This window comes from Mirounga angustirostris, unplaced genomic scaffold, assembly GCF_029215605.1.
Source record: "Mirounga angustirostris isolate CCGP_5_RB_7025 unplaced genomic scaffold, mMirAng1.0.hap1 SCAF_10, whole genome shotgun sequence".
NCBI classification, from domain to species: Eukaryota; Metazoa; Chordata; class Mammalia; order Carnivora; family Phocidae; genus Mirounga; species Mirounga angustirostris.
Genome location: NW_026991718.1, coordinates 116284519 through 116311498, shown reverse-complemented (window position 1 = coordinate 116311498; position 26980 = coordinate 116284519). Strand labels below are relative to the sequence as shown.

Genomic DNA, 26980 nt, shown 5'->3' with positions numbered 1-26980 from the left:
AGTGAAGGAGACAGTCATCCACCAAAGAACCGCCACCGTGGGAGGATTAACTAAGGAAGCATTCCACGGTATCCAGCGTGGGGCCGGGCCCTCTGCCTCGGTTTCCTCACCTACAGAACGGGACAGTGATGCCCTGAGTGTTGTGAGGACTGGCTGGGATAACTTGTGTGCACATGCTTTAAGGGCTGCATTTGGTGTGAAGGCAGTGCTGGGGCCGGGCCTCTGGCCAGCCTCTGGCCAGCCTCTCAACACACAGATTTTAGGACGTTAGACGCTTCCTGAATGTGGCCCCCAGGCACTAGCTTGTCTTTGCTCATATGAGTCCTTCCACTTGCCTTCTGCTATGTGTTGGGAGTGCAGCATGTTAGGTACCGTGCTAGACACTTTACCTCAACAATTTCCATAAAGGCCCAGTGAGGTTGTGATTATACCCATTTTATGGATGAGGAAACAGCCCCTGAGAGAAGGAGGGATGTCCTCAAGGTCACACAGGGCCCAGTGGGCTCGCAGAATGCCTCTTGAAAGCCGTCAGCCTAGGTGACCCCTAGGGGCTGGAATCCTCCAGAATTCAGGGGTCTGTGTTCCAGCCAGCCCCGGGTGGCTTCTGACCACAGAGGCACAGCTGGACCTCAGCTATCTGGCTGCTCACGAGGGTATCCTAGGATTGCACATTGTTCTAGGGCATTCCTCACCTTCCCCGAGGGCAGGCGTGCCAGTGTTCCAGGCCTGAGACACCACAGCCCTGAAGCCAGAACAGTCCTCCGGCTGCCCTTCCTCCTGGGCATGTTGGTGTGACGTGCCAATGGCTTCTCAGTGTAGAGACAGGGGGCATTTGCTGCTAAGGGCTGCCATGGGGCCCTGCTCTGCTCCAGGGCTGGGTGGGAGGCCCCCTCTCTCAGGCAGCCTCCTGCCAACCCCCCCCCACCCCTGTGGCCTGGCCCGCGGCACAGGGGGCTGTCTTCACACATCTCATTGTTGCCACCCTTGATAGTGGAAAGGGGAGACAGTTTCAGAGAGTGCCTTAAAGCTTAGCATGTTTCTTTTTTGTTCTTTAAAGATTAATTTATTTAATTGAGAGAGAGAGAGTGTGCATGAGCAGGGGGAGGGGCAGAGGGACAGGGAGAGAAGCAGACTCCTCACTGAACACATGCGGAGCTCAATCTTAGTACCCTGAGATTATGACCCAAGCCCAAATCAAGAGTCAGACACTTAACCGACTGAGCCACCCAGGTGCCTCAAACTCAGCATGTTTCTATTGTAAAGGAGAGGAAACTGAGGCCCAGAGGGGGACAGCTTGCCTGACTTCATCCCCCCTTTCTTGGCAGAGATGTGGCTGAGATCCCAAAGCCGTGTCCCCTCTAAGTCTCCGTTTCTTCATCTGTGACATCGGGATAATAACAGTACCCAGCTCACGAGGTTGTTTATAAGCTTGGGTAACCATAGAAAACTATGAAGAAGTTAAAAAGAATAAAGTAGTATGGCAATTCCTGAACAAATTAAACATGCAATTATTATATGAGCCAGGAGTTCCACTTTGGGATTTATGCCCCAAGGAATGGAAAGCAGGGACATGAACAGATATTTGTACCCCTCTGTTCCAAGCAGCATTATTCATAATAGGCAAAAGGTAGAAGCAACCCAAATATCCATCAATGTATATATATATATACAGTGGACTCTTGGTAAGCTTTGAGAAGGAATGAAATTCTGACACATGCTGCACCATGGATGAACCTTGAAGACATGATGCTAAGTGAAATAAGCCAGCCCCCAATGGACCAGTAGTATATGGTTCCACGTAGAGGACATACTTAGGGTAGTCCAAATTCACAGAGACAGAAAGCAGGGCAGAGGTAGCCAGGTCCTGGAGAGAGGAGGGAGTGGGGAATTGGTATTCAGTGGGTATAGAGTTTCAGTTTAGGATAATAAAAAAGTTCTGGAGATGAATAGTGGTTGTTTGACAAAGTGAATGCACCTAATGCCACTGAAATATATACTTGAAAGTGACTAGAAATGGTAAATTTCATGTTATGTATACTTTAGCACAGTTAAAAAAAAGAATAAGGGGGCGCCTGGGTGGCTCAGTCGTTAAGCGTCTGCCTTCGGCTCAGGTCATGATCCCAGGGTCCTGGGGTCAAGTCCCACATCAGGCTCCCTGCTCGGCAGGAAGCCTGCTTCTCCCTCTCCCACTCCCCCTGCTTGTGTTTCTGCTCTCGCTATCTCTCTCTCTGTCAAATAAATAAATAAAATCTTTAAAAAAAAAAAAAAAAGAATGAGGTAGATATATAAATACTGATGCTGAAAGATCTCTAATAGGAAAAGAAAGAGAGATACATACACACACACACACACACATATATATGTATATGTATCGTGCAATCCCACTAATTATTTTGAAAAGGCATACAGAACAGGCTGGTTTTGGGGCATGTATATGTGCAAATGTATAGCAAAGGTGTGGAGGAAAATCCACTGAACTAAGGAGTGAGAGATGGGAATAGCATGGGGGAAATGACTTTGCTTTGTATTCTTTTAATGAATGCTGTAGTTAGGTGGGTTTTGGTGGCGGGTTTATTTGTGAAATTTGAAATGTAGTCAAGCATGTATACAGCCCTTTGTGGTGCCAGGCACACAGTAGGTGCTCAAGAAACACTAGTTCACTTCCCCTAGGAAGGCGATGTCAGCAAGGCAGGTCTGGCCCTCCCTGGCATGCCCCTTGGTGTCTCAGGATCCGGGCAAGGAGGTGTGGCCCTGTATTTCTTTGCTGATCGCCTTCTCCCCCTCCTCCTTCCTGACATCGTTTCCTTGGAGATGAGGATCCCTTAGCAGTTCTGCCAGAGCTGCCGGAGTCCCATCATCCAGATCTGCCTTTGCCATCCTGACAGGTTGCTGTGGCGATCCTGTCACCCAGCTGGGAACAGGAGCCCCTGGCCTGAGCTGATGTGGTTGCCATGGCGATTGCTCTTCACTGTAGAGAAGGGAGGGTGGCCAGCCCCAGCTGCCCTCTGCGGTGGTTCTGTTGGGCAGCTGGGCTGCAGTTCAAGAATCGTAACACCAGCCTCCCCCTCGTCCAGTATCAGTCCCCCGTTCTTGTGTTTTAGGCAGAAAGCCAACATGAGTGTTGACGTGATGTATTAGAATATAGCTGCTGGGTCTGAGTGCTGGCTCTGTACCAGGCACCACACCAAGCATTTGGTATACCTCCTCGTGCTGTGAAACCAACAGCCTCCCAACATGCCTAGTGTTGTTATCCTCATTTTATAGGTGGTACGCTTCTCGACAGTATTTTAATTGTGATATAATTCACATCCTATTAAAGTCACCATGTTAAAATGTCAAATGTAATGGTTTTTAATATATTCATAGTGTTGTACGTCCATCACCATGATCTAAATCTAGACTATTTCCATTGTCCCTGAAAGAAACCCCGTACCTGTTAGCAGTCACTCCCCATTCCCCCTGCCCTCCAGCCCCTGGCAACTGCTAATCTACACTCTTTCTCTGTGGATTTGCCTATTCTGGACATTTCATACAAATGGAATCGTGCAATATGTGATTTTTTTGTGACTGGCTTCTTTCACACAGCATCAGGTTTTCAAGGTTCATCTATGTTGAAGCATGTGTCAGTACTCATTACTTTTTTTAAAAAATTTTTTGAAAAGATTTTATTTATTTGTCAGAGAGAGAGAGCGCGAGTGTCAGGGAGAGGGAGAAGCAGGCTTCCTGCTGAGCAGGGAGCCCGATGTGGGACTCGATCCCAGGACCCTGGGATCATGACCCGAGCCGAAGGCAGACGCTTAACAACTGAGCCACCCAGGCGGCCCAGTACTTCATTCCTTTTAATGGTCAAATAATAATCCATTGTGTGGATAGACATTTTGTTCGTCCACTCATCAGTTGATGGACATTTGGGTTGTTTCCACCTTCTGACTAGTCTGAGTGATGCTGCTGGGTACATTTGCATACAGGTTTTGGATGTTCATCTGTGTTCAGTTCTCTTGGGTGTATACCAAGGAGTGGACTGCTGCATAGAGATGGAACTGGGGAAAGACAAAGATGGGATTCTAACCCAGGACTCTCTATCTCCCAAAGTCACCCCGACTCTTAGGTGCCGCCCCACCCTCTTCACCCTATCCAGGTACCTCCCTAGGGCCCTGCTGTGTTTTCAGAACCTCCAAAGGGGCTGCTCACGTCAGGGAGTGAGTCCCTCCGTCTCTAGCGCGGGCTTCTTGTCCTGATTCCCACTCCGGTGGGGTAGGCAGGGTGCCGACCTTGGCATCAGATCACCCAGGTTCGAATCTTGGTTCTGCTGGTGGTGTCATCTGATGCAGCCGGGCTGTGGTTTGTGTGGTTTAGGGGAAACTCGAATCTGGAGTCACACGGGCCTGAGTTTGAATGCTGGCCTTGCCGCTCACTTGCCAATGACTGTGCTACTGGGCAAATCGTGTAACTGTTCCAGGGCTCAGTTTGTTCACTTATAAGACAGGAATACGAATCCCTGCTTCTCAGAGACAAGCAGGTGAAGTGCTTAGCAAGGCGCGATCCGTGTCAGGCTGCCTCTTGCCCGTGGAAGGAGCATTTACATCGCAAGTCATGCCTGCAATTGTCAGTGTGTGCCCCAGTGACTTCTGATTTGGGGCTCACGTCTAAACCAGTCTTTGTGGGCGCCTGGGTGGCTCAGTCGGTTAGGCGACTGCCTTTGGCTCAGGTCATGATCCCAGGGTCCTAGGATCGAGTCCTGCATCGGGCTCCCTGCTCTGCGTGGAGCCTGCTTCTCCCTCTCCCACTCCCCCTGCTTGTGTTCCCTCTCTCGCTGTGTCTCTCTCTGTCAAATAAATAAATAAAATCTTTAAAAAAAATAATAAACCAGTCTTTGCTTCCTCCCCCCAGATGATCTCCCCTTAGCCCGGGTCACTCGGCTCTAGCTGCTTCAGCTGCTCTGGAGGAAGAATGCCTCAGTCTTCGAGACGCACCCCCATCCCAGGTCCCCTCTAGAGTAAATTTTGGACACACAGCACAGGCTGTGTTTTCAGTGAGACCCTTTCAAACATCCCCTCCATATTTGGTGAGACTTTGCCCGGCTGTTTTGGCAGCAGGTTCATTCTATTCCTTGAAGGTTGGTCTTTGTTTCCTGGCAGGACGGAAGCAGGGAAGGTGTTTGAGCGCAGGGGGCCCCTGCAGAGCTGTGCTCAGGCAGCATCTCTGTGCGCGCTGGAGGTGCGGGGGACACGATCTACCAGTCTCCTAGGGAAGGACAAGGGAGGCCATAGCTCCTGCTCCTACTAGGAGCTGTTAGACCAAGGATGCTTAGAGGCGCCACCCTGGCTGCTCAAAGGTGGCCTTGTGAGTTGCTGGTAGGTGGGGAAGCCCCTGATGTGTGCCAGGCCAAAGAATGTGCCCTTGGGGTCTGGCACTTAGCAACCGGCATTCTTGTTGGTGTCTGGGACCGCCCTGCCCTGCCCCTCCCTTCCCACTCTCCTGAGGCCTGGGGCCAGAACATCTGCCCCTGGGGGCTCTACCAAGGGGCTCTGACAGGCCCTGGCTCCCTGGAGGGGCACCGCAGCCCCCCAGGCCGCCTAGCCAGCTGCTGTCCTGCAGAGGGGAGGAGGTCTTTGTGCTCTGTGAGCCTGCCTTGTTTTCCCTCCAGAGCTGAAGGGTGGTGTGGGAGCCCAAATGGCTTAGATGGGGGGACAGCGCAGGGCGGTCCCAGACAACAACTAGAATGCGGGGGGGGTCAGTTCCAACCAGAAAAGGCTGGAGTTACTCTGGTCCTGAAAGGGTTTGCTGCTCTGGCCCCTCTTCGCTGCCTACTGCCCTCCCTTCCCGGGGAAGTTCATGGCTCTCAGAGCTTCCTCTCTGCCGGTTGGAAAGGTGTCCAGTGACTTTTCTTGGGAAAGTATATTAAAAACATCTCACTATGGGGCGCCTGGGTGGCTCAGATGGTTAAGCGTCTGCCTTCGGCTCAGGTCATGATCCCAGAGTCCTGGGATCGAGTCCCGCATCGGGCTCCCTGCTCCTTGGGAGCCCGCTTCTCTCTCTCTCTCTCTCTGTCTCTCATGAATAAATAAATAAAATCTTTAAAAAAAAAAGAATGAAAAAAAAAACATCTCACTATGATTTTCCCCCTCCACCCGACAGGTTATATATAGGCTTAATAGAGGAAGACTAATAGAAAAAAATACAAGTAAGTGATAAGGAGGAAAAATTCACCTGTAATCCAGTTTTCAGAGGAAGTTACTCTGAGTAATTATCAAATTATTATTTGGGAGGGGCGTATACTTCCAATACATTTTTCTATTTATATGCACACACGTATTGAAATGTATAGGTCTATATGCATTTTTTTTCCCCTAACAGAAGCTCAGTGAAGCAAAAATATCACTACAAAAGCACATCAGTGCAGGCCCAGCCTACCACTAAGGATGCGTATGTCAGACTCCAGGTGTATTGGTTTGTCTCGGCAGGAAAACTGGGGACTTGGGTTCACTGTATTCCTTTTTGTGATTTTTTTTTTTTTTTGAAGTGTAGTTGACACACAACGTGACATTGATTTCAGGTGTACGACATAGTGATTCAACAAGTCTACACATTATGCTGTGCTCACCGTAAGTGTAGCTACCATCTCTCTCCAGGCAACCCTATTGACTGTATTCCCTGTGCTGTACCTTTCATCCCTGAGACCTATTCATTCCATAACTGAAAGCCTAGGTGTCTCACTCCCCTTCCCCCACTTGGCCCCCCTTCCCCCATTTTTGTGGTTTTGAAGTTTGAACAATGTGAATGTGTTATCCACAAAATAATAGAAATAATAACCCTACATAAAAAAGAAGAGGGAAGCCTCTCTTAACCACCCCCCTCAATTCTGCTCCTGACTCAGCTTAACCCATGGTTAGCAAGTTGGTTTGTATCTTTTTAGGCTTTTCTCTATGTTCACACAATGTGTATTTCTCTATGTATTTTTAGAAATGAAGATGGGATTGTATTGTATCCATGGTTTCTGTAACATGTAGAATAATGTAGCATGAACACAGACTTTTTAAAAATGCTGGATGTTTGCGGTTTTCTTCTGCCTAAGGTGCTTATTATAAAAATCAAAGATCATAGAGTCAAGTAAACATAGGAAGGAAAGAAAGTCTAAAAGAGCCCCATCTATTTCAGTATTTTAAACACAGAGCCAAAGGTTGAGAAGGAGCTCCAGCTGGCTGTCAGCTGTGGTCACACTCAGGGTGGGGAGGAGAATGGCTGGCGGTGGGGGGGGGGGGGGGGGCGCTTCTGATTTGTCAGCGTGGTGTAGATTTATAGTGAGAATATATTTTTGTATATTAATTTTTAGAAAATTTTGTAATGAAAAAAATTTTAAAGGAAAAGCTGGAGAACTATGTCCCACCCCACCCCCCAAAAATGTGGGGGAAGAAGTAGGCCAAGTGTAAGTTTGCTGTATTCCCATTGTGAACAGCCTGATAATATATTCTTCAGACCTTCCCCAGCCTGTGTGCATGCACACACACACACCCACACCCACACACCCACATACCCACGCACACCCCTTATTTCTATAACAATGGTAACATGCTCTAGGGTTTTTTTTTTAATAACAGCTTTATTGAGATATAATTCACATGCGATAAAGTTTGTCTTTCTAAAGTATACAGTTCAGTGATTTTGTAGAATATTCAGAGTTGTACAACCTTCACCACTTTCTCGGTCCAGAACATTTTCATCGCCCCAACAAGAAACCCCAAGCCCATCAACAGTCACTCCCCAGCCACTCCGCGGCCTTGCCCAGCCCCTGGGCAACCACTAATCTACTTTCTGCCATTATGGATTTGCCTATTATGGACATTTTATGTAAATGGTATCCTACATTGTGTGGCCTTTTGTGACTGGCTTCTTTCACTTAGCATGAACATTTTCAAGATACATGTGGTATCAAGTATGAGTACTTCATTTTCTTCGGTGGCTGAGCGATATTCCCTCGTGTGGATATACCACATTTTGTTTGTCCATTTATCAGTTGGTGGACATTTGGGTTGTGGGTTTTGTTGCGCGAGTTCCTTCTTTTCCTTACCAAGATGTCTTAGAGACTTCACCATGTCCGGAAATCTCACTCCCCTCCGTCCTTTGTAAAAAGTCTTTATATGATTTCATTCCTTTATATGTGGTGGCTGGGACCTCCTAGTGCGCTGGCCCCCTGTCACCCCATTTCCTCCCTCCAGGGAGTCTGCAGTGCTTGAAGAGTCTGTGGTCACCTGAAGCGGCTCAGTTTTGTAGGGAGAGGAAGGGGTTCGCCCAGGATCATAAACTCAGTGTTGTGGGGTTGCCAGAGTTCAGCTCCCAGCTGAGGCCACCCTTACCCCTCAGCTTGTGCTAAGCCAGCCCTGGATCTGCAAGCCTGACCAGCTGTCCCCAGAGCCCCCACCTCACCACTCACTCCATGCCCATGTGTCCCTCTGAGCAACCCCTTCCCAGGCGCCATTTGTGGGAGGGGCTGTTTGTGGGGGGAACCTGTTTTGTGGCATCACCCCATTTCCTACCTTCTCCTCCTCAATTTTGAAAGATCCCAGATCAGCCCTTCTCAAATACTGGCTCTTCGCTCTTGGCACCCAGCATCTGAAATATCAGCCTCTGTCTTCCTGCCTCATTTGAATTTCAAAAGGTCTCTTTAGGATTTGATTGGGCTCCAAGATACACTTCAGACCCCAGCTGGAGTTCATTTCCCTGGCTCTCTGGTTCCAGCCTGGGCTGCGCAATAGAATCAACCTGGGAAGCTGTTTAAAAATACCGATGCCTGGGACCCACCCTGGACCAGTTATAGCAGAATCTCTGGGACCTGGAGGATCAGCATTTTTTTGTTTAACTTCCCCCAGCTAATTCTGATGTGCGCCCGGGGTTGAGAACCACTGTGCTCCCTCCACTCTGGCCCTCATCAAGGAAGGCACATTTTTTCCTTCCCAAGTCTTGGGAACTATATCAAGAGCTTGGTCAAGAACTGGCCCCAGGTCAGCTATGGATTTGCTGTGGGACCTTTCTCCCCCACCTTCAGCGAGGTGGGGGCTTGGATTAGGTCAGTGGTTCTTACCTTCAGGGATGGGTGTGAGAGGTGGGGGGCTAGGGAAGGATGTATTCAAACACCTGGGAGCATTCTCAAAAAATACTTGTTGAACTTGAAAAGTCAAAGGCAACCTAAGTGTGGTTTTATACACTAATAAATCATCCGTCTCATGGGAAGGAGTGTTCAATAGACTCATGCATCTAACTGAATGACTTATATTTTTTTTCTTTTTTTTTAAAGATTTTATTTATTTATTTGACACAGAGAGAGTGAGCACAAGTAGGCAGAGCGGCAGGCAGAGGGAGAGGGAGAAGCAGACTCCCCGCTGAGCAGGAAGCCCGACGTGGGGCTCGATCCCAGGACTCTGGGATCACGACCTGAGCTGAAGGCAGACGTTTAACTGACTGAGCCACCCAGGCGCCCCTAACTGAATGACTTTTAAAATTTATTTAAAAAAAAATATAAGGGGTGCCTGAGTGGCTCAGTCGGTTAAGCGTCTGCCTTCAGCTCAGGTCACGATCCCAGGGTCCTGGGATCAATCCCCACGTCGGACTCCCTGCTCAGTGGGGAGACTGCTTCTCACTCTCCCTCTGACTGCCACTCTCTCTGTCAAATAAATAAATAAAATCTTTGAAAGGTTTTTTTAAAGATTTTATTTATTTATTAGAGCACAGGGGCAGAGGGAGAGGGAGAGAATCTCAAGCATACTCCCCGCTGAGCGTGTTGTGGGGGATGGGGGGGGAGCTCGATCCCATGACCTTGAGATCATGACCTGAGCTGAAATCAAGAGTCTGTCTCTTAACCAACTGAGCCACCCAGGCACGCCCTGAATGACTTTTTTAAACATCAAGAAACTTTAGTAAAAATTATTGTAACATTTCCTCAAGTTCCCCTCCATAGGGCTTGTGCCATTTTGCTTTCTTCCCAGTTGTATAGGACTTTTCCGCCTTCTCCATAGCTTCACCAGTAGAATGTATTGTCAGATGTTTGGATTTTTGCCAATCAGATAGGTGAGAAATGGTATCTGGGTGTAGTTTTAATTTGCATTTCTCCTTGAATAGGGTTGAAATCTTCCTATGGTTACAAACCATTTGCCTTTCTTTTCCTGTGAACAGTTTTCATATCTCTAGCACATTTTAATATAGGTTTGTTGGCCTTTTTGTTTTCTGTTTTATGAAGCTCTTTATGTATTTAGGATATTAACCCTTTGTCAGTGCAATAAATTGCAAATTTTTTTCCCAGCATCATTTATAATTCTACTTTCTTAGGGTACTTTTTTCCTGTGTAGAATTTGCTTATCCAATTAAAAGTATCAATTTCTAAAAAAAAAAAATCAGTTTCTTTCCGTATCAGTTCTGGATTTTTGAATTATGATTATGATAGCATTGTTTTACATGAAAACTTACCATTTAAATTGTGAAAAATCGAGCAGTCCCTCCTGTGTAATTGTGATGTTTTACCCATTTGCATTTTGTTTATTAGTATACATTCCGAATTAAAGTCCATGAGGACAGGATTCCCCCTGAAATGGAGATTTGCCTGCTTATGGAAGAGTCCCCTTGGGGATAATGCCACCAAGGAGCCTCAGAGCATTCACACCAATGGCCTCAGCCCATCCCATGGGGAGCTCTGGAGCTGGGACGGCTGTTTAGAGTTGTTCTGAGTTGAGGCAGGAGGCCATGGACCAGTCATTGCATGTGGGCTCCCCCTAGGGAGGGCATATGACCTTGAATGAGGGGGCTGCCCTCAGCCAGTGGGATCATTTAGGTCTTAGTTGGGGGAACAAGTCCCCTAGTTCTGAGGAGGCGGGGATATGGGTGGAGCACCACAGCATCCTCCCCCGGTACCCTGTCTGGCTTGGTCACCACTGTGTCCTCTATGCCTAGCCCCACCTGGCACATAATAGGTACTCAGGAAATCCTTGGTGAATGAATGCAAGACACAGAAGAGAAACCCAGATTTCTGGGTCTTGGCCCAGGCCAACTGGATCATAACATAGGGGTGGGAGGTGGGGGGGATCCCTGGCAGGTGTGATCAGAGTCCTCATGTGCTTCTGGCCCACTGGGTGTTCTTGAGGACCCCTCTGGCTCGGGTGTTGGTGTTGGTCAAAGCCTGGACGTGGCTGGGCTAGGCTGGGCAAGGAGGAGGCCCTTGGTGGAAGCCCAGGCACCTTGACTATTCTTTGATGCCCATCAGCCCTATGAGCTTTCAGTTTTGTGTGTTTTTGTTTTTTAATTTCTAGCATTCCTTGAAGAAAAGAGGAACCCGCTCCCTGGGGAAGACAGACAAGAAGACTTCGGTGCAGGTATTTCCTGGCAGCCCCCACAGCCCCCACAGGCAAGTTTGGAATCTGAAGGGCCAGGCCTAACTCCCAAGTGGCCTGGGAAGCCCACCCCTCCCCAGCTTCAACCCCGCCCTCCTCTTTTTCATTTTCTTGGCTTCAATGCTCATTTCACTTCCCAAAACAATGCCCTGAGCCCATGGTTCTCACACTGGCAGATGGATAAAGTGCTATATACAGATGTAGCGCAGGTCAGTCATAGAGTACAGTTAGCTTCTCGTGGTCCTGGATTGTCAGTGTGCCTGGCCCTTTTCCTTCATTATCTCATTGAATCCTCCCCGTGGCTCCATAAGGAAGGGAGTGTTATTGCCCCATTTTACAGATGAGGAAACTCTAGTAGTAAGGGTAGCAGTAGTGGCAGCGACAGTTGCCTGGCAGGATGTCGCCTACTCCAGGAAGCCCTCCAGGATTCCCCAGGCTGTGCGGTGCTCCATCTTTGCTGCAATGTCAAGGAGGTCTCCCTCTCTGCTTCCCCTGCTCCTCAAGAGTCAGGCCCTTGTCCGGCTCATTCCTGTGTCCCCCAGCACGTAATTAGTGCTCCCCAAAATGCAGCGGCTGGTACTGAGCCTCGCGTGGCTAACCCTCGTGGGTCCTGTCTGTCCCCGTGCCCGTTGGGCTGCAGGAGGACAGCGCGGACCTGAAGTGCCAGCTGCACTTTGCAAAGGAGGAGTCAGCCCTCATGTGCAAGAAGCTCACCAAGCTCGCCAAGGAGAACGACAGCATGAAAGAGGAGCTGCTCAAGTACCGCTCGCTCTACGGCGATCTGGACAGCGCCCTGTCCGCCGAGGAGCTGGCCGATGCGCCCCACTCCCGGGAGACCGAGCTGAAGGTGCACCTGAAGCTGGTGGAGGAGGAAGCCAACCTGCTGAGCCGCCGCATCGTGGAGCTGGAGGTGGAAAACCGAGGCCTGCGGGCGGAGATGGATGACATGAAGGATCACGGCGGCGGCGGAGGCGGCGGCGGCGCGGAGGCGCGCCTGGCCTTCTCGGCGCTGGGGGGCGGCGAGTGCGGGGAAAGCCTGGCGGAGCTGCGGCGACACCTGCAGTTTGTGGAGGAGGAGGCCGAGCTGCTCCGGCGCTCCTCGGCAGAGCTGGAGGAGCAGAACAAGCTGCTGCTCACCGAGCTGGCCAAGTACCGCTCGGAGCACGAGCTGGACGTGACGCTGTCGGAGGACAGCTGCTCCGTGCTCAGCGAGCCCTCGCAGGAGGAGCTGACAGCCGCCAAGCTGCAGATCGGCGAGCTCAGCGGCAAGGTCAAGAAGCTGCAGTACGAGAACCGGGTGCTGCTCTCCAACCTCCAGCGCTGTGATCTTGCCTCCTGCCAGAGCACGCGGCCCATGCTGGAGACGGACGCCGAGGCCGGGGACTCTGCCCAGTGTGTGCCCGCGGCTCTTGGCGAGGCCCACGGCCCCCACGCTGCCCGGCTCTGCAGAGCCAGGGAGGCCGAGGCGCTGCCTGGGCTGAGGGAGCAGGCCGCCCTGGTCAGCAAGGCCATCGATGTCCTGGTAGCCGACGCCAACGGCTTCTCGGCCGGCCTCCGCCTGTACCTGGACAACGAGTGTGCTGACTTTCGGCTGCTTGAGGCCCCTGACAACAGCGAGGGTCCCAGGGACACCAAGCTCATCCATGCCATCCTGGTGCGGCTGAGCATGCTCCAGCAGGAGCTCAATGCCTTCACGCGGAAGGCGGACGCCGTGGTCGGGAGCTCTGCCAAGGAGCAGCCAGAGCCCTTCCCCGCGCTGCCTGCCTTGGGCTCCCAGGGGCCCTCCAAGGAGATTCTTTTGGCCAAAGACCTTGGCTCAGACTTCCAGGTAAGATGTCCCAGTCACGGGCCCTGTTACTTTTCTTGTTAGAAACTTTTCACCAAATCACACATAGGACAGAGAAGCACACAGCCCACGAGTGTACAGCTGAGTGAGTTTTCCCGAGGGGAGCACGATGGTGTCATCACCACCCAGAACATGACCATGTCATCATCACAGCATGCCCTTTGAAGTCTTTCTCTACATAGCCTCTCGTGAACTTGTTTTTCACCCAGCTTGTTTTATGTGATACCTGCTGTTACCACACAACTGATTTTTCTTGTGTAACGTGTAGTGGTTCATGCGCTTAACACTGCTGTATGTATTGTTTGTATGCTTTTTGTGCTTGGTGCTGGAGCAAAACCAGACCTGATTCCTGCCCTCCGGGGAAGAAAGATGTTAATCAAAATATCAGGCCACTGAATGACACTGAATGACAAACGGATATGAGAGCTCTCAGGGAAGGGCACTTGGTTCTGTGAACAAGCAACTTGACCTCGTCTCTGGGTCAAGGAAGGCCTCTGATCTGAGCTGAGATCAGAAGGGTAGATTAACAGGGAAAGAGTGTTGTAAGCAGAGGGAATAGCCCATGAGAAGGCATCATAGCTGGAAGGAGCATGGCGTGCCCGAGGACAAAGGGAAGGAGGGTGGCTGGGTTGCAGGGAGCATCTTCATCCGGAGAACAATGGGAGGGGTCTTCCCATGTCTGTACAGAGATTTCGCTCTTTCTTTTCGACAACTACACAGTGTAGTTGTGCCGTAATTTCTGTGCCCTGCTGATCTGGCTTGATCTTGCTTTTCTAAGCAGGCAGACACCCCTCCCCCCCATGTTAAGTCTCCCCCTTGGTTCTTCTTGAGGTAGGAATGAGCTGGGGCCATACATGTGGTAGGACCATTGAGCCTGGCTCAGAAGGTTTGTGCACAAGACAGACATACACAGGATCAGGGTTGTCACTCACCACCTAGCTACTCATTCATCCTTTCGACAGACACTCACTGAGTAGTTGTAGGCCTAGGTCTGGGCTGCAGAGATGAATCCACTGAGGCCCCAGCCCTCAAGTGGGTGGTCAGAGCCTCTTTTAGAGCTCAGGGCCTAGGGTGGGGGCTGCTTCTGGCACCCCCTGGGCCCCTCCCCATAGTTACCTTTGGTCTCTTCTGCCTGTGCCTCTGGGTACAGCCGCCTGACTTCAGGGATCTGCCGGAATGGGAGCCCAGGATACGAGAGCCCTTCCGCAGTGGTGACTTGGACTCCAAGCCTGACCCCGGCCGGAACTTCAGGCCTTACCGAGCCGAAGACAATGATTCCTACGCCTCTGAGGTGGGCCTAGGCCTGATCGAGCGAGGGGGAGGGCAGGAGGAGAATGGCTGGGGCCTCCCAGAGGCTGGGCGATCCGTGGAGAAGCTTAGCTGGTGATGATGTGGGTTTTGAGTATTCCATTTGGTTCCATGCTTCCTGGCAACGAGGACTAAAAGGGAGACAAGGAAGTTTGGGCCCTTCTCTTGGCCTGATAAAAGGAAGCTTATAAACTCACTTGAAGAAATGGATTTTGTTTTACTATACTAAATTTCACTGGGAATTTAATAATTTATGTCATTTAATGAAACCACTCATTTCTTTAGCAGGAGCACAGCAATCTTTACAGTCAGGCTGATTGGGTTCAAATTGTGGAACTGCTATATACTGGCTGTGAGATTGTAGACAAGTCACTTGACCTCTCTGATCTCCATTTTCTCACCTTTACAATAAAGGTGATCCCTCAGAGGGCTGTTGAAAGGATTAAATGCATGAAAAGCCTTATTAAAGCCTGGTCCCTGTTGGGTGAGGAGGAGGAGGAAGATGACAAATCTCAGGGCCTCAGGGGACCCACCAGTGTGGCTTTGTGGCCTTAGGCATGTTCCCATTCTCCAGCTGCACCTTCCCCATTTGTAACATGGGAGGATTCAAGTGGATAGAGGCTGTAGAATTTCAAGGATTCCCTGGTCCTTGAGAATTCCTGGTGGTTCTGAGCCCCTCCCAAGCCTTTTGAGTCTCTACCAGCACTTCCTAACGAACCTGAAGTAGGAAAAGTCTCCTGTGGATGGGATGGAGCCTCTTTGAGGCTCCTGAGCCACGAGAACCTTGTGTGTGCCCCAACCTAAGCAGCCTTTTCTTCTGAATATCCATGGGAAGGCAATTTTGTGGTTCCAGGAAGCCCAGTCTGCAAGTGCCCAGGGGAAGAAGCTCCCTGGAAGCTGATGGCTCAAACTCTCTTAAGTGGACTGAGCTTCCTAGCAGCCATGGCAAAAAGGGAAAAAAAAAAAAAAACCACAACATGAAGTATTTAGTTCTCATTTTCTGAGAAAAGGAGATAGGCCAGCTCACCTGCATGCATTCAATTATTATTTCTTTTTTTTTTTTTTTTTTAAGATTTTATTTATTTATTTGACAGAGAGAGACACAGCGAGAGAGGGAATACAAGCAGGGGGAGTGGAAGAGGGAGAAGCAGGCTTCCCGCTGAGCAGGGAGCCCGATGCGGGGCTCGATCCCAGGACCCTGGGATCATGACCTGAGCCGAAGGCAGACGCTTAACGACTGAGCCACCCAGGCGCCCCTCAATTATTATTTCATTCAGCCATTCTTTACTGAGCAGTTATAATTTGCCAGACTCTGTGTTAGGCACCGAGTCCAAGGAGAACACCAGAGGTAGCTGGGAGTATCCAGCCCTGAAAGGATCTTTAATATAAAATAGGCATACAAGATATACCTTAAGTCAGAATGCCTTCCATTGCCAAGTTTCCATGTTATTGGCTAGATAATAAATGGTTTTTTTTTTTCACAGAGGGACATCTTGCTGTGCCTGGGAAGGTTTGATGTAGGAGTGGCAGATGACATTTCTTTTTTTTTTTTTTTCCTGCTTAACATGACAGCATAAACATTTCCCTCTGTTACTAGAAATACTTAAAAAAAATTTAAATTGAAGTATAACATGCATAGAAAAGCACTTGTAAGTGGACAGATCAAATGACTTTTACAAACTGAACACTCCTATGTAATCAGCGAGCACATTAACAAGCAGAGCCTGACCTGTCCTTGACGCCTCCCTTCTGGTCCCCGTCCAGTCGTCATCCTGACTTCTAACAGAATACATTAGTTTTCCCTGTTTAGCTACAAATACTTATAAACACAATTTCCCCTCAATGCATATAGAGTTTTACTGTCTTTTTCTTAAGATTTTATTATGTAGACCTCATAAGCAACAAATAACTACAGCAAAATCCCTAAGCAGCATTGCATAAAGATATAAAGAAGGAAGTCAAGATCACGAGCTTGTCAGTTAACCACTGTTCACATTTAAGTGTGTGTGTCCATGTCCCTTCTGTTTTTCTATTGAGGTATATATCTTTTCTAATTTTTTATTGAAGTATAACATAATAATATACGTGCAATAAAGGACACTATCCTTAAGTGTACAGTTGAATGGACTTTTATGTATGTATAGACCTGTTAACCACATCTATTTTTGTTTTTTTTTAAGATTTTTATTTATTTATTTGAGAGAGAGAATGAGATAGAGAGAGCATGAGAGGGGGGAGGGTCAGAGGGAGAAGCAGACTCCCTGCTAAGCAGGGAGCCCGATGCGGGACTCGATCCTGGGACTCCAGGATCATGACCTGAGCCGAAGGCAGTCGCTTAACCAACTGAGCCACCCAGGTGCCCAACCACATCTATTAATCCCTTTATTTATCCAAGTTGTTTCTAAATTTTTGTAATTATAAACAATGAGACAACAAACATCTTTGTGAATCAAGCTCAGCTTTCTCAGTATGTTATTTTCTTCAAATGCATTTCAAAGAGAGAAATTACCAAGGTGAAATTATAATAATAGCTAAATTTGATGTGCACTGTTTTGTTTGTCATGACAACCCCCTGAAGTAGGGTCAGCCACTGTGCCTCATTTGTATTCCAGGGACAGCTTGGACCCCAGTTAACTCTCATCTTCTGACCACAGCTCTATCCCCCCTCTCCCCCCCCCCGCTCTCTCCCTCTGTGTCCCTCATCCCTATCCCAGATCAAAGAGCTGCAGTTGGTGCTGGCCGAGGCCCACGACAGCCTCCGGGGCCTGCAAGAGCAGCTCTCCCAGGAGCGGCAGCTACGGAAGGAGGAGGCCGAAAACTTCAACCAGAAAATGGTCCAGGTGGGTGATGCCTGGTGCCCCACCCCCACCCCCCTGCACCGGCTCCAACTTCTCTTCCCTGAAAGGAAGGCAGAAACCTTAGGGCTCCACGGGTCTTCAGAAGGCAAGGGTATCGGGAAACTTGAGTCTTCTGGCCCTAGCTATACTTGATGGTGCATTAGCTCTACTGGGGTGGAATCCTGGGCTTGTCATTGACTGCCTGTGTGACCTCAGGCCAATCCTGTCTCCTCTCTGGGCCTCCTTTTCCCAACTATACAGGTGAAAACCTGTACAGAAAGGCCAGAGGTCTGGCTGCTAATCCAGGCTGGTAGTCCTGCTAATAGAAAGCATGTATTAAGCCCTTACTGTATGTCAGGGCTGTGCAATGTTCTTTTCACACATTATGTCCTTTAGTCCTCAGGATTTCCCCTGAGGTGTCCCCATTTTAAAGATGGGAAGACTGATGCCCAGGGAGCCGAAGCAGGTGGCCCAGGTTGCACCTTCAGGGCGAGATTCTAATCCCAGTCTCTGCTCTCTCAGTCATGACATTGCATTCCTTCCTCGGGATTTGCATCTTCTCTCTCCTCGTGTGCCCTTTGCCCTTGACATGGGTCACCCGTTCCTACCGTCATTGTTCACCCTCCCAGGTTCCTTATCAGATGTGAGAGTTCCCGTGAAACTTTGGCAGCCAGTATGTGCTCATTATGTGATGTCATGGTTTTTATAATGAGGCAGAGCCGGGTTCAAATCCCACTTCTCAATGATCCATAACTGTGATTGTTGTTCCTTTTATGAATTTCTCTTCCCTGGAGTTTATCTCAACAGAATGAGCTGATATTGGTAGAGTCCCTGGCAGGGATCACCAAGAGGCACCTCCCGAGCTTTCGTCTCTGTCTTTATCTGAGGCCTGGAACTGGAAAAGGTAGTGCTGGGAAGACAGCTGGGGGTGCTCACACTCTTGTCCCCCTCCCAGCTGAAGGAGGACCAGCAGAGGGCGCTCCTGAGGCGGGAGTTTGAGCTGCAGAGTCTGAGCCTCCAGCGGAGGCTGGAGCAGAAATTCTGGAGCCAGGAGAAGAACATGCTGGTGCAGGAGTCCCAGCAGTTCAAGCACAACTTCCTGCTGCTCTTCATGAAGCTCAGGTGGTTCCTCAAGCGTTGGCGGCAGGGCAAGATTTTGCCCAGCGAGGGGGATGACTTCCTTGAGGTATGGCTCCCCTGGGGCTGGGACTAGGGCAGGGGTGGGGTGGGGAAGATTGGACTAGAGGGACACCCAAGTGGCATTGACACAGCCCTGAGGCTCATCTCCAAGCCATCAGCTTGCAGGCTTCCATCCTCATTCATTCACTCATTCAACATCAGCTTATTGAGAACCAGCTCTTTACTGGACGCTGTGGCAGGCGCTGGGGATACTGTGATGAAGGCAGACTTGGTCCCTCCCCAAAGAGAGCTGATAGGTCTTTAACACCTCTCTAATATTTGTTCATTTCCCTTTTTAATGAACCTCAGAGTCCTCAGCAGGCAACAGTATCTAGGTAAATTTAATAATCTAGTTTTGTACTATTGCATTACATGCCAATATAGTACATATTCTTTTTTGTTCTTTTAAGGTATACATTGCATAGAGTAAAGTGCACACATCTTACATGTACAGCTGATGAAGTTTTGTCATGTACATCTGTATAGTCCCTGCCCAGCTCACAACAGAGCACATTTCCAGTGCCCCCAAAGGATCCCTGCTGTTCTAGTCAATATGCCCACCCCAGCTGTCAGCACTGTTCTGATTTCTTATACCATGGATTAATTTTGCCTATTCTAGAACTTCATGTAAGTGCATGTAGTCTTTTGTGTCTGGCTTCTTTTGCTTAATATAATTTTTTGAGATCCATCCACGTTTTACATATAAAAGTAGTCATTGTTGCTTTTTGGTGGCCCATATCGGGAACAACCCAGGACATATTTTTAATTGCTGTTTATTTTTGACTTATGAATATACCTATTTTATTTTAATTAACTAATTAATTAATTTAAATAGGCTCCACACTGGAAATCAAGTGTCAGACCCTTAACCGACAGAGCCACCCAGGCACCCCTCCTTTTTTTTTTTTTTTATAGTGAGAATACTTAAGATCTACTCTCTTAGCAAATTTGAAGTATACAATACAGTATTGCTAACTGTAGTCACCATGCTGTACATAGATCTCCAGAACTTATTCATCCTGCATAACTGAAACTTTGTACCCTTTGACCAGCATCTCCCCACCCCCACCCCCCACCCCCGCTTCCCTGCCCGTGGCAACCACTGTTCTGCTCCCTGCTTGTATGAGTTTGGCTTTTTTTCCATTCCACATGTAAGTGAGATCTTGCAGTATTTGTCTTTCTGTATCTGGCTATTTCACTTATTTCACAACCATCCATGTTGTCAAAACTGGCAGAATTTTCTTCTTCTTTATGGCTGAATAATATTCCATTGTATATATACACATTTTCTTTATCCATTCATTTGTGAACACTTATGTCATTTCCATATCTTGGCTATCGTGAATAATGGTGCAACGAACATGGGCCTGCAGATAGCTCCTTGAAATCCAGATTTCATTTCCTTTGGATATGTACCCAGAAGTGGGATTGCTGGTTCATATGGTAGTTTTATTTTTAATATTTTGGGGAACCACCATATTGATTTGTTTCTTTTTAACCACTATTTTGATTTTACCTGAAGCCCAGTTGTGGCTGCTAAGTTGGATGTTCCCCTACACCCTCCAAAGTGAATTGGAGGCCACATAGCCTATATTTTAAGTCAGTTTGTCTCAGACAAATTCTCCATATTTGGTATAAATCTTTCTAGCTGTTTCCATGTACTGGAGTAACAGAAACAGAAACTTAATTTGGAAGAAAAAAAAAGTAAGCATAGAAATTTAAATAATATATGTGCCTATAATTAATAGAAATACATTTACTGAAATAGACATAATTAATAAGATATAAACATAACCAGGGTGCCTGGCTCAGTTGGTTAAGTGTCTGCCTTCGGCTCAGGTCACGATCTCGGGGTCCTGGGATTGAGCCCCATGTCAGGCTCCCTGCTCATTGGGGAGTCTGCTTGTCCCTCTCCCTCTGCCCCTCCCCATCCCCGCTCATGCTCTCTCTCTCTCTCAAATAAATAAAATCTTTAGGGGCGCCTGGGTGGCTCAGTCGTTAAGCATCTACCTTCGGCTCAGGTCGTGATCCTAGGTTCCTGGCATCGAGGCCCGCGTCGGGCTTCCTGCTCCGCGGGAAGCCTGCTTCTCCCTCTCCCACTCCCCCTGCTTGTGTTCCCTCTCTCGCTGTGTCTCTTTTTGTCAAATAAATAAATAAAATCTTAAAAAAAAATAAAATGAAATCTTTTTAAAAAAGATATAAACATAACCACATATATTGTCAAAATAGATATATATGTGTATATTAACATGATATATGCACATACATAAAGCTGTATAAATAATAAACTTGGGGGCAACCGCCTCGGGTCCCCTCCCTCCTTGGGAGGTTTGTACTATCGCTTTGCTATCGCTCAATAAACCTTGCTTTGCTGCCAAAAAAAATAATAAATAAAGTAAGCTTGGTATACATTCATACTCTCAAAGAATATGTGTCCATCCCTGCAGAATTTTATGTGTGAAATGCTACTATACATGTGAATGATAAAAAAAAAACAACCCTCAGGCATTGAATATGGTGTTCTAGATACTGTTTTAAATACTTCAGGTGAATTACTGCATTTCATCTTTACAAATATGCTATGAAATGTAGATAGCTATTATTCCCATTCTACTGCAGATAAAGATCTTTGATTCCCTGCCTCAGTTCTGAAATCCAGAAGCTCTGAGAGCTGTGTTTGGTTGTATCTAACTCAGTTGGAAAAGATTGGCCTGACATTCATTGGGCAGCAGAACCTTTATTTATCCCATTTCCTGTTAATATTCCTATGTTTGTAGGGGAATCATGAGCGTGGTAGAGCAGAGGGTGTTCACCAGGCCCTGCTGGGGCAGTGGTACAACATACAGTGTGGGTACCACATTGTCTTTCTAAATCCCTGTGCATCCTCAATTCCGAGCACACCTGGCCCCAAGGATTTTGGAGAAAGAATCGCGCACCTGTGTCTACAGACAACCATAGTCTGTATGTTCAGACACTCGTGACCAGAGCCAGAATTGGGATGTTTATTCAGGCAGGCCCTGCCCTGCATGCCCTCCGCCCCCCACCCCATACTTCCCAGCCTCGGTGCCCGTGTTGACATTAGAAAACCTTCTTCATTTGGTTTCTAGAACATCACACTCTCTCGGGTTTCCGTCCACCTCACTGGTTGCTCTTTCTCGGCCTCCTTGACTGGACCCTCCTTTTCTCCCTGCCCTCTTTTAACGTCAGAGTCCTCAAGGCTCAGCCCTTGGGCTACGTCTCTCCCGTAACTCCACCTGCTCCCTTGGGGAGCTTGTCCAGGTACATGGCTTAAATGGCCTTTCTTGCACCTTGGGACTCTATCCAGACTCTGTCTAGAGGCTGACCCAGCTGCTCTGCGCTCCTTCCCGGCTGAGCCACCGTCCCTTCTTGCTTGGATTTTCACTGCAGGTTTCTTACCTGGCCTCCCTGCTCTGCTCTTGCACCTTTCCACCAAGCATCTTGCATTCAGAAGGGTATGAGGAGGTACCCCAGGCGGCATGTATTGCACATGGATGGCATCCCCCGGAGTTTTGTGACGGGGGGTTCTGTTGCTGCCCAATAAGCTCAGCAGCTGCAGTGATCTCGTGAAACCTCACGTCAGGTGGGCGTCCCTCCTGGCTCCCATTTCACCCAGAGCAGAAGCCGAAGTCCCTACAAGTCCTGGGCCTGGGCGACCAGCCTTGTTCCCCGTACCTCTCTCACTTTCTCCCTGGCTCTCCTGCTTCCCTCACACAGACATGTTCCCACCTCAGGACCTTGGCATTTGCTGTGCCCTTTCCCCAGAATTCTCAACCTGCAGGGAGGCCCTCCTTGACTACCCACACGCAGCACACCCCAGCTCCTTGGCTTGCTCTTACTCCCCGGGGCTCTTCACTGTGTGACATTCTAGACATTTAATGCCATTTCATTACATTTCACTTATTTGTTTGTCTTCCTGCTACTGGAATGGAAGTTAAAGGGGACAAGGGTTTTTGTCTGTCTTGCTCACTGGTGTATCTCCAGCTCCAGACACAGGGCCTGGTGCATGGTAGGTTTTCAGTAACTCTTTGTTGAGTGAATGATGAATCAGTGCCCCAGTCAGAAGCTAGCTTCCTTCTGCTTCATTCCCAGCCTGAACTAGTACCCTGGTTTCCTTGGCTGGCTCTGGACTTCTAAGCAGAATCCATCAGCAGCAAAGCCCCTCCTAGGAAGGTTCTCTCTGTCCACCCCAACCTTTGGTTGCCTTTTCTATAATTATGGGGGTGCCCATGGCCCTTTTATTCCACCCACAGGGTCTACCTGTGGACCCAGCCTGTCAACATGGTTATTTCTGAGTAGCTCTCCAGGATGCCTCATGGCCCTTGGGGCAGAAGAGGTTGTATGGGAGGACAGAAGGGCCTGCCTTTCCAGCTGTACTCCTAGGCCTTGATGGTGCCCAGGAGCCAAAGTTAAAAGGGAAATCAGTGTCCAACTAGAGTGCCTTTGATCCATCCTGGACCATCAAACCCATTCTTTCTTCCTGCCTGGCTGTGTTGTACCCTTTCCATCTGGGCCGCTAGCCTGAATCCCCTCTCCTGATGGTCAGACTCCCAAGCATGACACCCTTCTGGCCCCCGTTGAAAGTGGCTTTTTAAAAATAGGTAAATAGCATGAAGGAGCTGTACCTGCTAATGGAGGAAGAGGAATTAAATGCCCAGCATTCAGATAACAAGACCTGTGCAGGGGACAGCTGGACCCAAAACACGGTGCGTTCCCAGCCCCTTCCCAGTCCTGTCCTGCCCGTGCTTCCTCTGTTTAGTGATCACTTTCTGCCACCTTCCCTGACCTGTTTTGCATGGGGCACTGGAGCTGCAGAGGGTCATTACCTGGTTACTGGCCCCAGATGCTGAGTGCTGTGGGGTTCAGAAGTTATCCAGGGGCAGTGACAGCTGAGGGACTGCGTGGTCACATGCAGAAGAGCAGTTAATTGGAGTGTAGGGGACAGTGTCACAGAGAAGAGGTAAGGGTGGTGGGTTTCGAAAGATGAATGGGAGGTTGCATAATAGAGAGTGGGGAAAAGGCCCTTTGGACCTAGAGAACCGTGTGTGCAGAGGTGTGGCAGGGTATTCTGGGATTGGCTGTGGCTTGGGATGTACATAGTGGGGGTAAGGACATCAAGTTGGGGTCGTATGAAGAGAGGCCTTGTGGTCTGACCCCCAAATCAAGCCATGGGGCAGAGAGAGCAATGGGGACAGGCTCCCAGGGTCATACACAGTGAGCTTGGGTAGGTGGGAAACAGGTCATGGGCCAAGGAGAGAAGATGGGGACTGAGTCAGGCAGTCAGGGAGGCCGCATAGTTGGGATTCCCCATGTGGCCCACAGTGCGTCAGAGAGGCACATCTTGGGCAAGGACAAAGACCCAGGGCCTAGAGTCTGCAGAAGCTTGAAGAAGCCAGGGCCCATCTCACATTTAGGCTGAATAATAATTGCTGTGACCTCAGGGTTTTTTTGTTCATGTGAGGCTGGGGCACATGTCAACCTAGGAGGTGGCCAGGCCCGGGTTTGGCTGGGTGAGATGACCTGGGGGTCATGGGGTTTGCTCGAGACTGGGTAGAGTCCCAGGCTGGACTCTGGGTGAGTGCTCCCAGCCCAGCTCCCCTTCCCCGCCCCCCCAAAGCTCCTGACCCAGGCCTTGCCCCCATCTGCAGCCCAACGAGTATATCAAGACACTGGCCGACATGAAGGTGACGCTGAAGGAGCTGTGCTGGCTGCTTCGGGATGAACGCCGTGGTCTGACCGAGCTCCAGCAGCAGTTTGCCAAGGCCAAGGCCACCTGGGAGACGGAGCGGGCAGAGTTGAAGAGCCATACTGCCCAGGTGAGGCCCCTACCTGTCAGAGACATTTCCCCCCTTGTGCCTCCCTCATCTAAGCCCTCATAGCTGTCAGATCTGGGAGCATGATGCCCAAGCCATGCTCCTAAGAAGCATAGGAACCCCTTTACCTCCTCTTTTGACCCAGAGAGGGCAAGAGATTTACCTTGAGGCACACAGCAAGGGTACCACAAACACTGGGGACTGGGAGTCACTGGGCCAAGGAAGGAAAGTGAAGGCAGATGGGCACAGGACATCACTGGCACATCTGCTGCACTCTGGGTTCAGGGGTGAAGCCAGATGCTTAAATGCCTGTCTGCACCTGGTGACATCCTTCACGCGCATAGCCAGGCTTCTGCTGCCTGCTCTCCTCATTCGCTCCCCCCGCCCATAAGGATCCCCTTTGTCCCTTGCTCCCTGGCTTTGTTTTACTCCTTCCACACAAACTGGGAAACTCCCCTCCCCACAACCCAGTGTGACCACAGGAGCCTAACCAGGAGCCCTGGAGCTGTGGTCTCTGCTGTGTGCCCAGAGGCAAGTTGCTGCCCTCCTCTGGTGTGAAAAGTGAGAGGGTGGGTTTCCTCCCACTCAGAGAGGATGCCCTGACCATCACCACCAACCCCACCTGCCCCGACTCTCCAGGTCCCAGCTTCCTCCAGGTCTGCCCTTGCTGTAGGCTGCCTTCCTGGGCATCACGGGCCCCGTGGGGATGTGTACACTGATGGTCACTGCTGGACAAGTAACAAAACCAGCACAGAAGGGTTAGGTTTCTTTCCCAAGGTCACCCAGCTAGTAAGTAGCAGATCTGACTTTTGCTCCCCAAACCTCTGCCCCTCCTGGCTTCTCATTACCGCGAACCCAACCTTCTGCCCAGTGCTCACAGACTTCTGGCTTCCCTGTCACCCTCTTTTCCTCTGACTGTTCCTGCTGCTCCCCAAACCCAGACATTCCAGGTGCCCTACCCACTGGGAGGCTGACCAGCCCCTGTGGGGGCTAATATACCAGACCACAGCCTGGGGGATCTGGGGCACACTGATGCTTGAGGCTGCGTGTTTACGTCCTGCCACCCCGAGGCTCGGTGGCGTGAAGGTCGTCATACTGGACTGATTCACACATTCATTATGTGACTGTGGGTGCGTACCCCCCAACCATAAACCCAGACCACTTGGGAGAGTTGATAAAATATGAGAAGCAACAACTAGGAAACTCTGCCATTTTGTAGCTGCGTGACCTGGGACAAATAACGTAACTTCTTCGAACCTCTTTCTCCTCTGCAAAATATCGTAAAAGGTAGCTGTCTTGCTGAGATTTCACAAGGATGCTGAGATAATGCTTGAGCAAGGCCTGGCTGTGAGGAGGGCTTAGTTCTGCATGGGGTAGTGAGCAGGTGAGGGGTCTTCAGAGCAGAGCTCTCCCCCCGCCACCCCCTACGGGTGCCTGAGAGGGAAGGGCGGCCAGGGGGCCAGAGAGGAAGGGTCTCCTGGTGCCAGCCACCCAGTTTGCTCTTCCTTGTGCTGCAGATGGAGCTGAAGGCTGGCAAGGGGGCTGGGGAGCGGGCAGCCCTGCAGCGGGAGCGTGAGGAGCAGCAGCACCTGCTGGCTGAGTCCTACAGCGCCGTCATGGAGCTGACGCGGCAGCTGCAGATCAGTGAGCGCAACTGGAGCCAGGAGAAGCTGCAGCTGGTGGAGCGGCTTCAGGGTGAGAAGCAGCAGGTGGAGCAGCAGGTGAAGGAGCTGCAGAACCGCCTGAGCCAGGTGAGGCCTGCTCCAGCCACCAGGGGGACTCACTGTGGGAGAAGTCTGGGGCTGGGATCGCCTTCAGTTATAGCTGGATCAAGGTGCTCAGAGACCGTACTAGGTGCTAGGTCTGTCTCTCTGCCAGTCTCTCAGGCTTGCTTTCCTTTGTGCTTTATTCATAAGCAAGCCTCGGATATGGTCACTGTTAGTTTTGTGCTCAGACCTTCCCGGCTTACCAAAGGCAATAGAGTTTTCCTTTTCCACGAGGCTTATTGGCCAGTTGTTAAGTCATGTGCCTACCCCTAGAGCCTACTGAACCCTGAAAATTTGGGGAAATTAGAGTCCTCTGACCAAAAGAGGGGGGATAGGAAAAAACCGTCACTGACCATTACACCCTACTAGAGTTCACATCATGTACCCAGGTGCTCCTTACCAAGCTTCTATGCGCCACTCTTTGACTCTTTTCCTTTGTTTTACTTTTTATTTTAATTACATAACTCAGGACTTCATCTTTATATAAGACCCAAATATTGCAAAAGCATACTCCAACCCATTCCTTCCTTTTCTTGCTACTTAAATTTATATTCACAGAGATCGGTTTTTTTCTAATCAATAATGTAATCGTGAGATACATATTGTTTATACTGATTTAATGTAATCGTGAGATACATATTGTTTATACTGATTTGCCTCTTTCATAGAGAGCTGTTCAGGACAGAGTATAGGGGCTGGCCTCATTCCTAATGTGGGTCCCCCACACTAGGGATGCTGCTTAGCCGACCTAGCCGGTCCAGGATTTGCAGCATGAAGTAGGACAGTAGTGACAGCCATTACTGGAGCAGACAGAAGGGCATCTATAAGGATGCCTGTA

General features: G+C 49.4%; 1 protein-coding gene across 3 annotated transcripts in view; it reads left to right on the top strand.

Annotated features, from left to right (window-relative positions):
* Positions 1 to 26980, top strand: part of MTCL2 (microtubule crosslinking factor 2) — a 67698-nt gene that overhangs the window by 25407 nt on the left and 15311 nt on the right. The window contains exons 4-11 of one of the 3 annotated variants that reach the window (XM_045885727.3): positions 11295 to 11357; positions 12016 to 13203; positions 14372 to 14512; positions 17244 to 17369; positions 18322 to 18552; positions 23165 to 23269; positions 24212 to 24379; positions 25894 to 26127. In XM_045885727.3, coding sequence (XP_045741683.2) covers positions 11295 to 11357; positions 12016 to 13203; positions 14372 to 14512; positions 17244 to 17369; positions 18322 to 18552; positions 23165 to 23269; positions 24212 to 24379; positions 25894 to 26127 — 2256 coding nt within the window. The remainder of the gene's footprint in view (positions 1 to 11294; positions 11358 to 12015; positions 13204 to 14371; positions 14513 to 17243; positions 17370 to 18321; positions 18553 to 23164; positions 23270 to 24211; positions 24380 to 25893; positions 26128 to 26980) is intronic. The other 2 variants (XM_054510088.2, XM_064573136.1) reach the window with 2 other exon arrangements.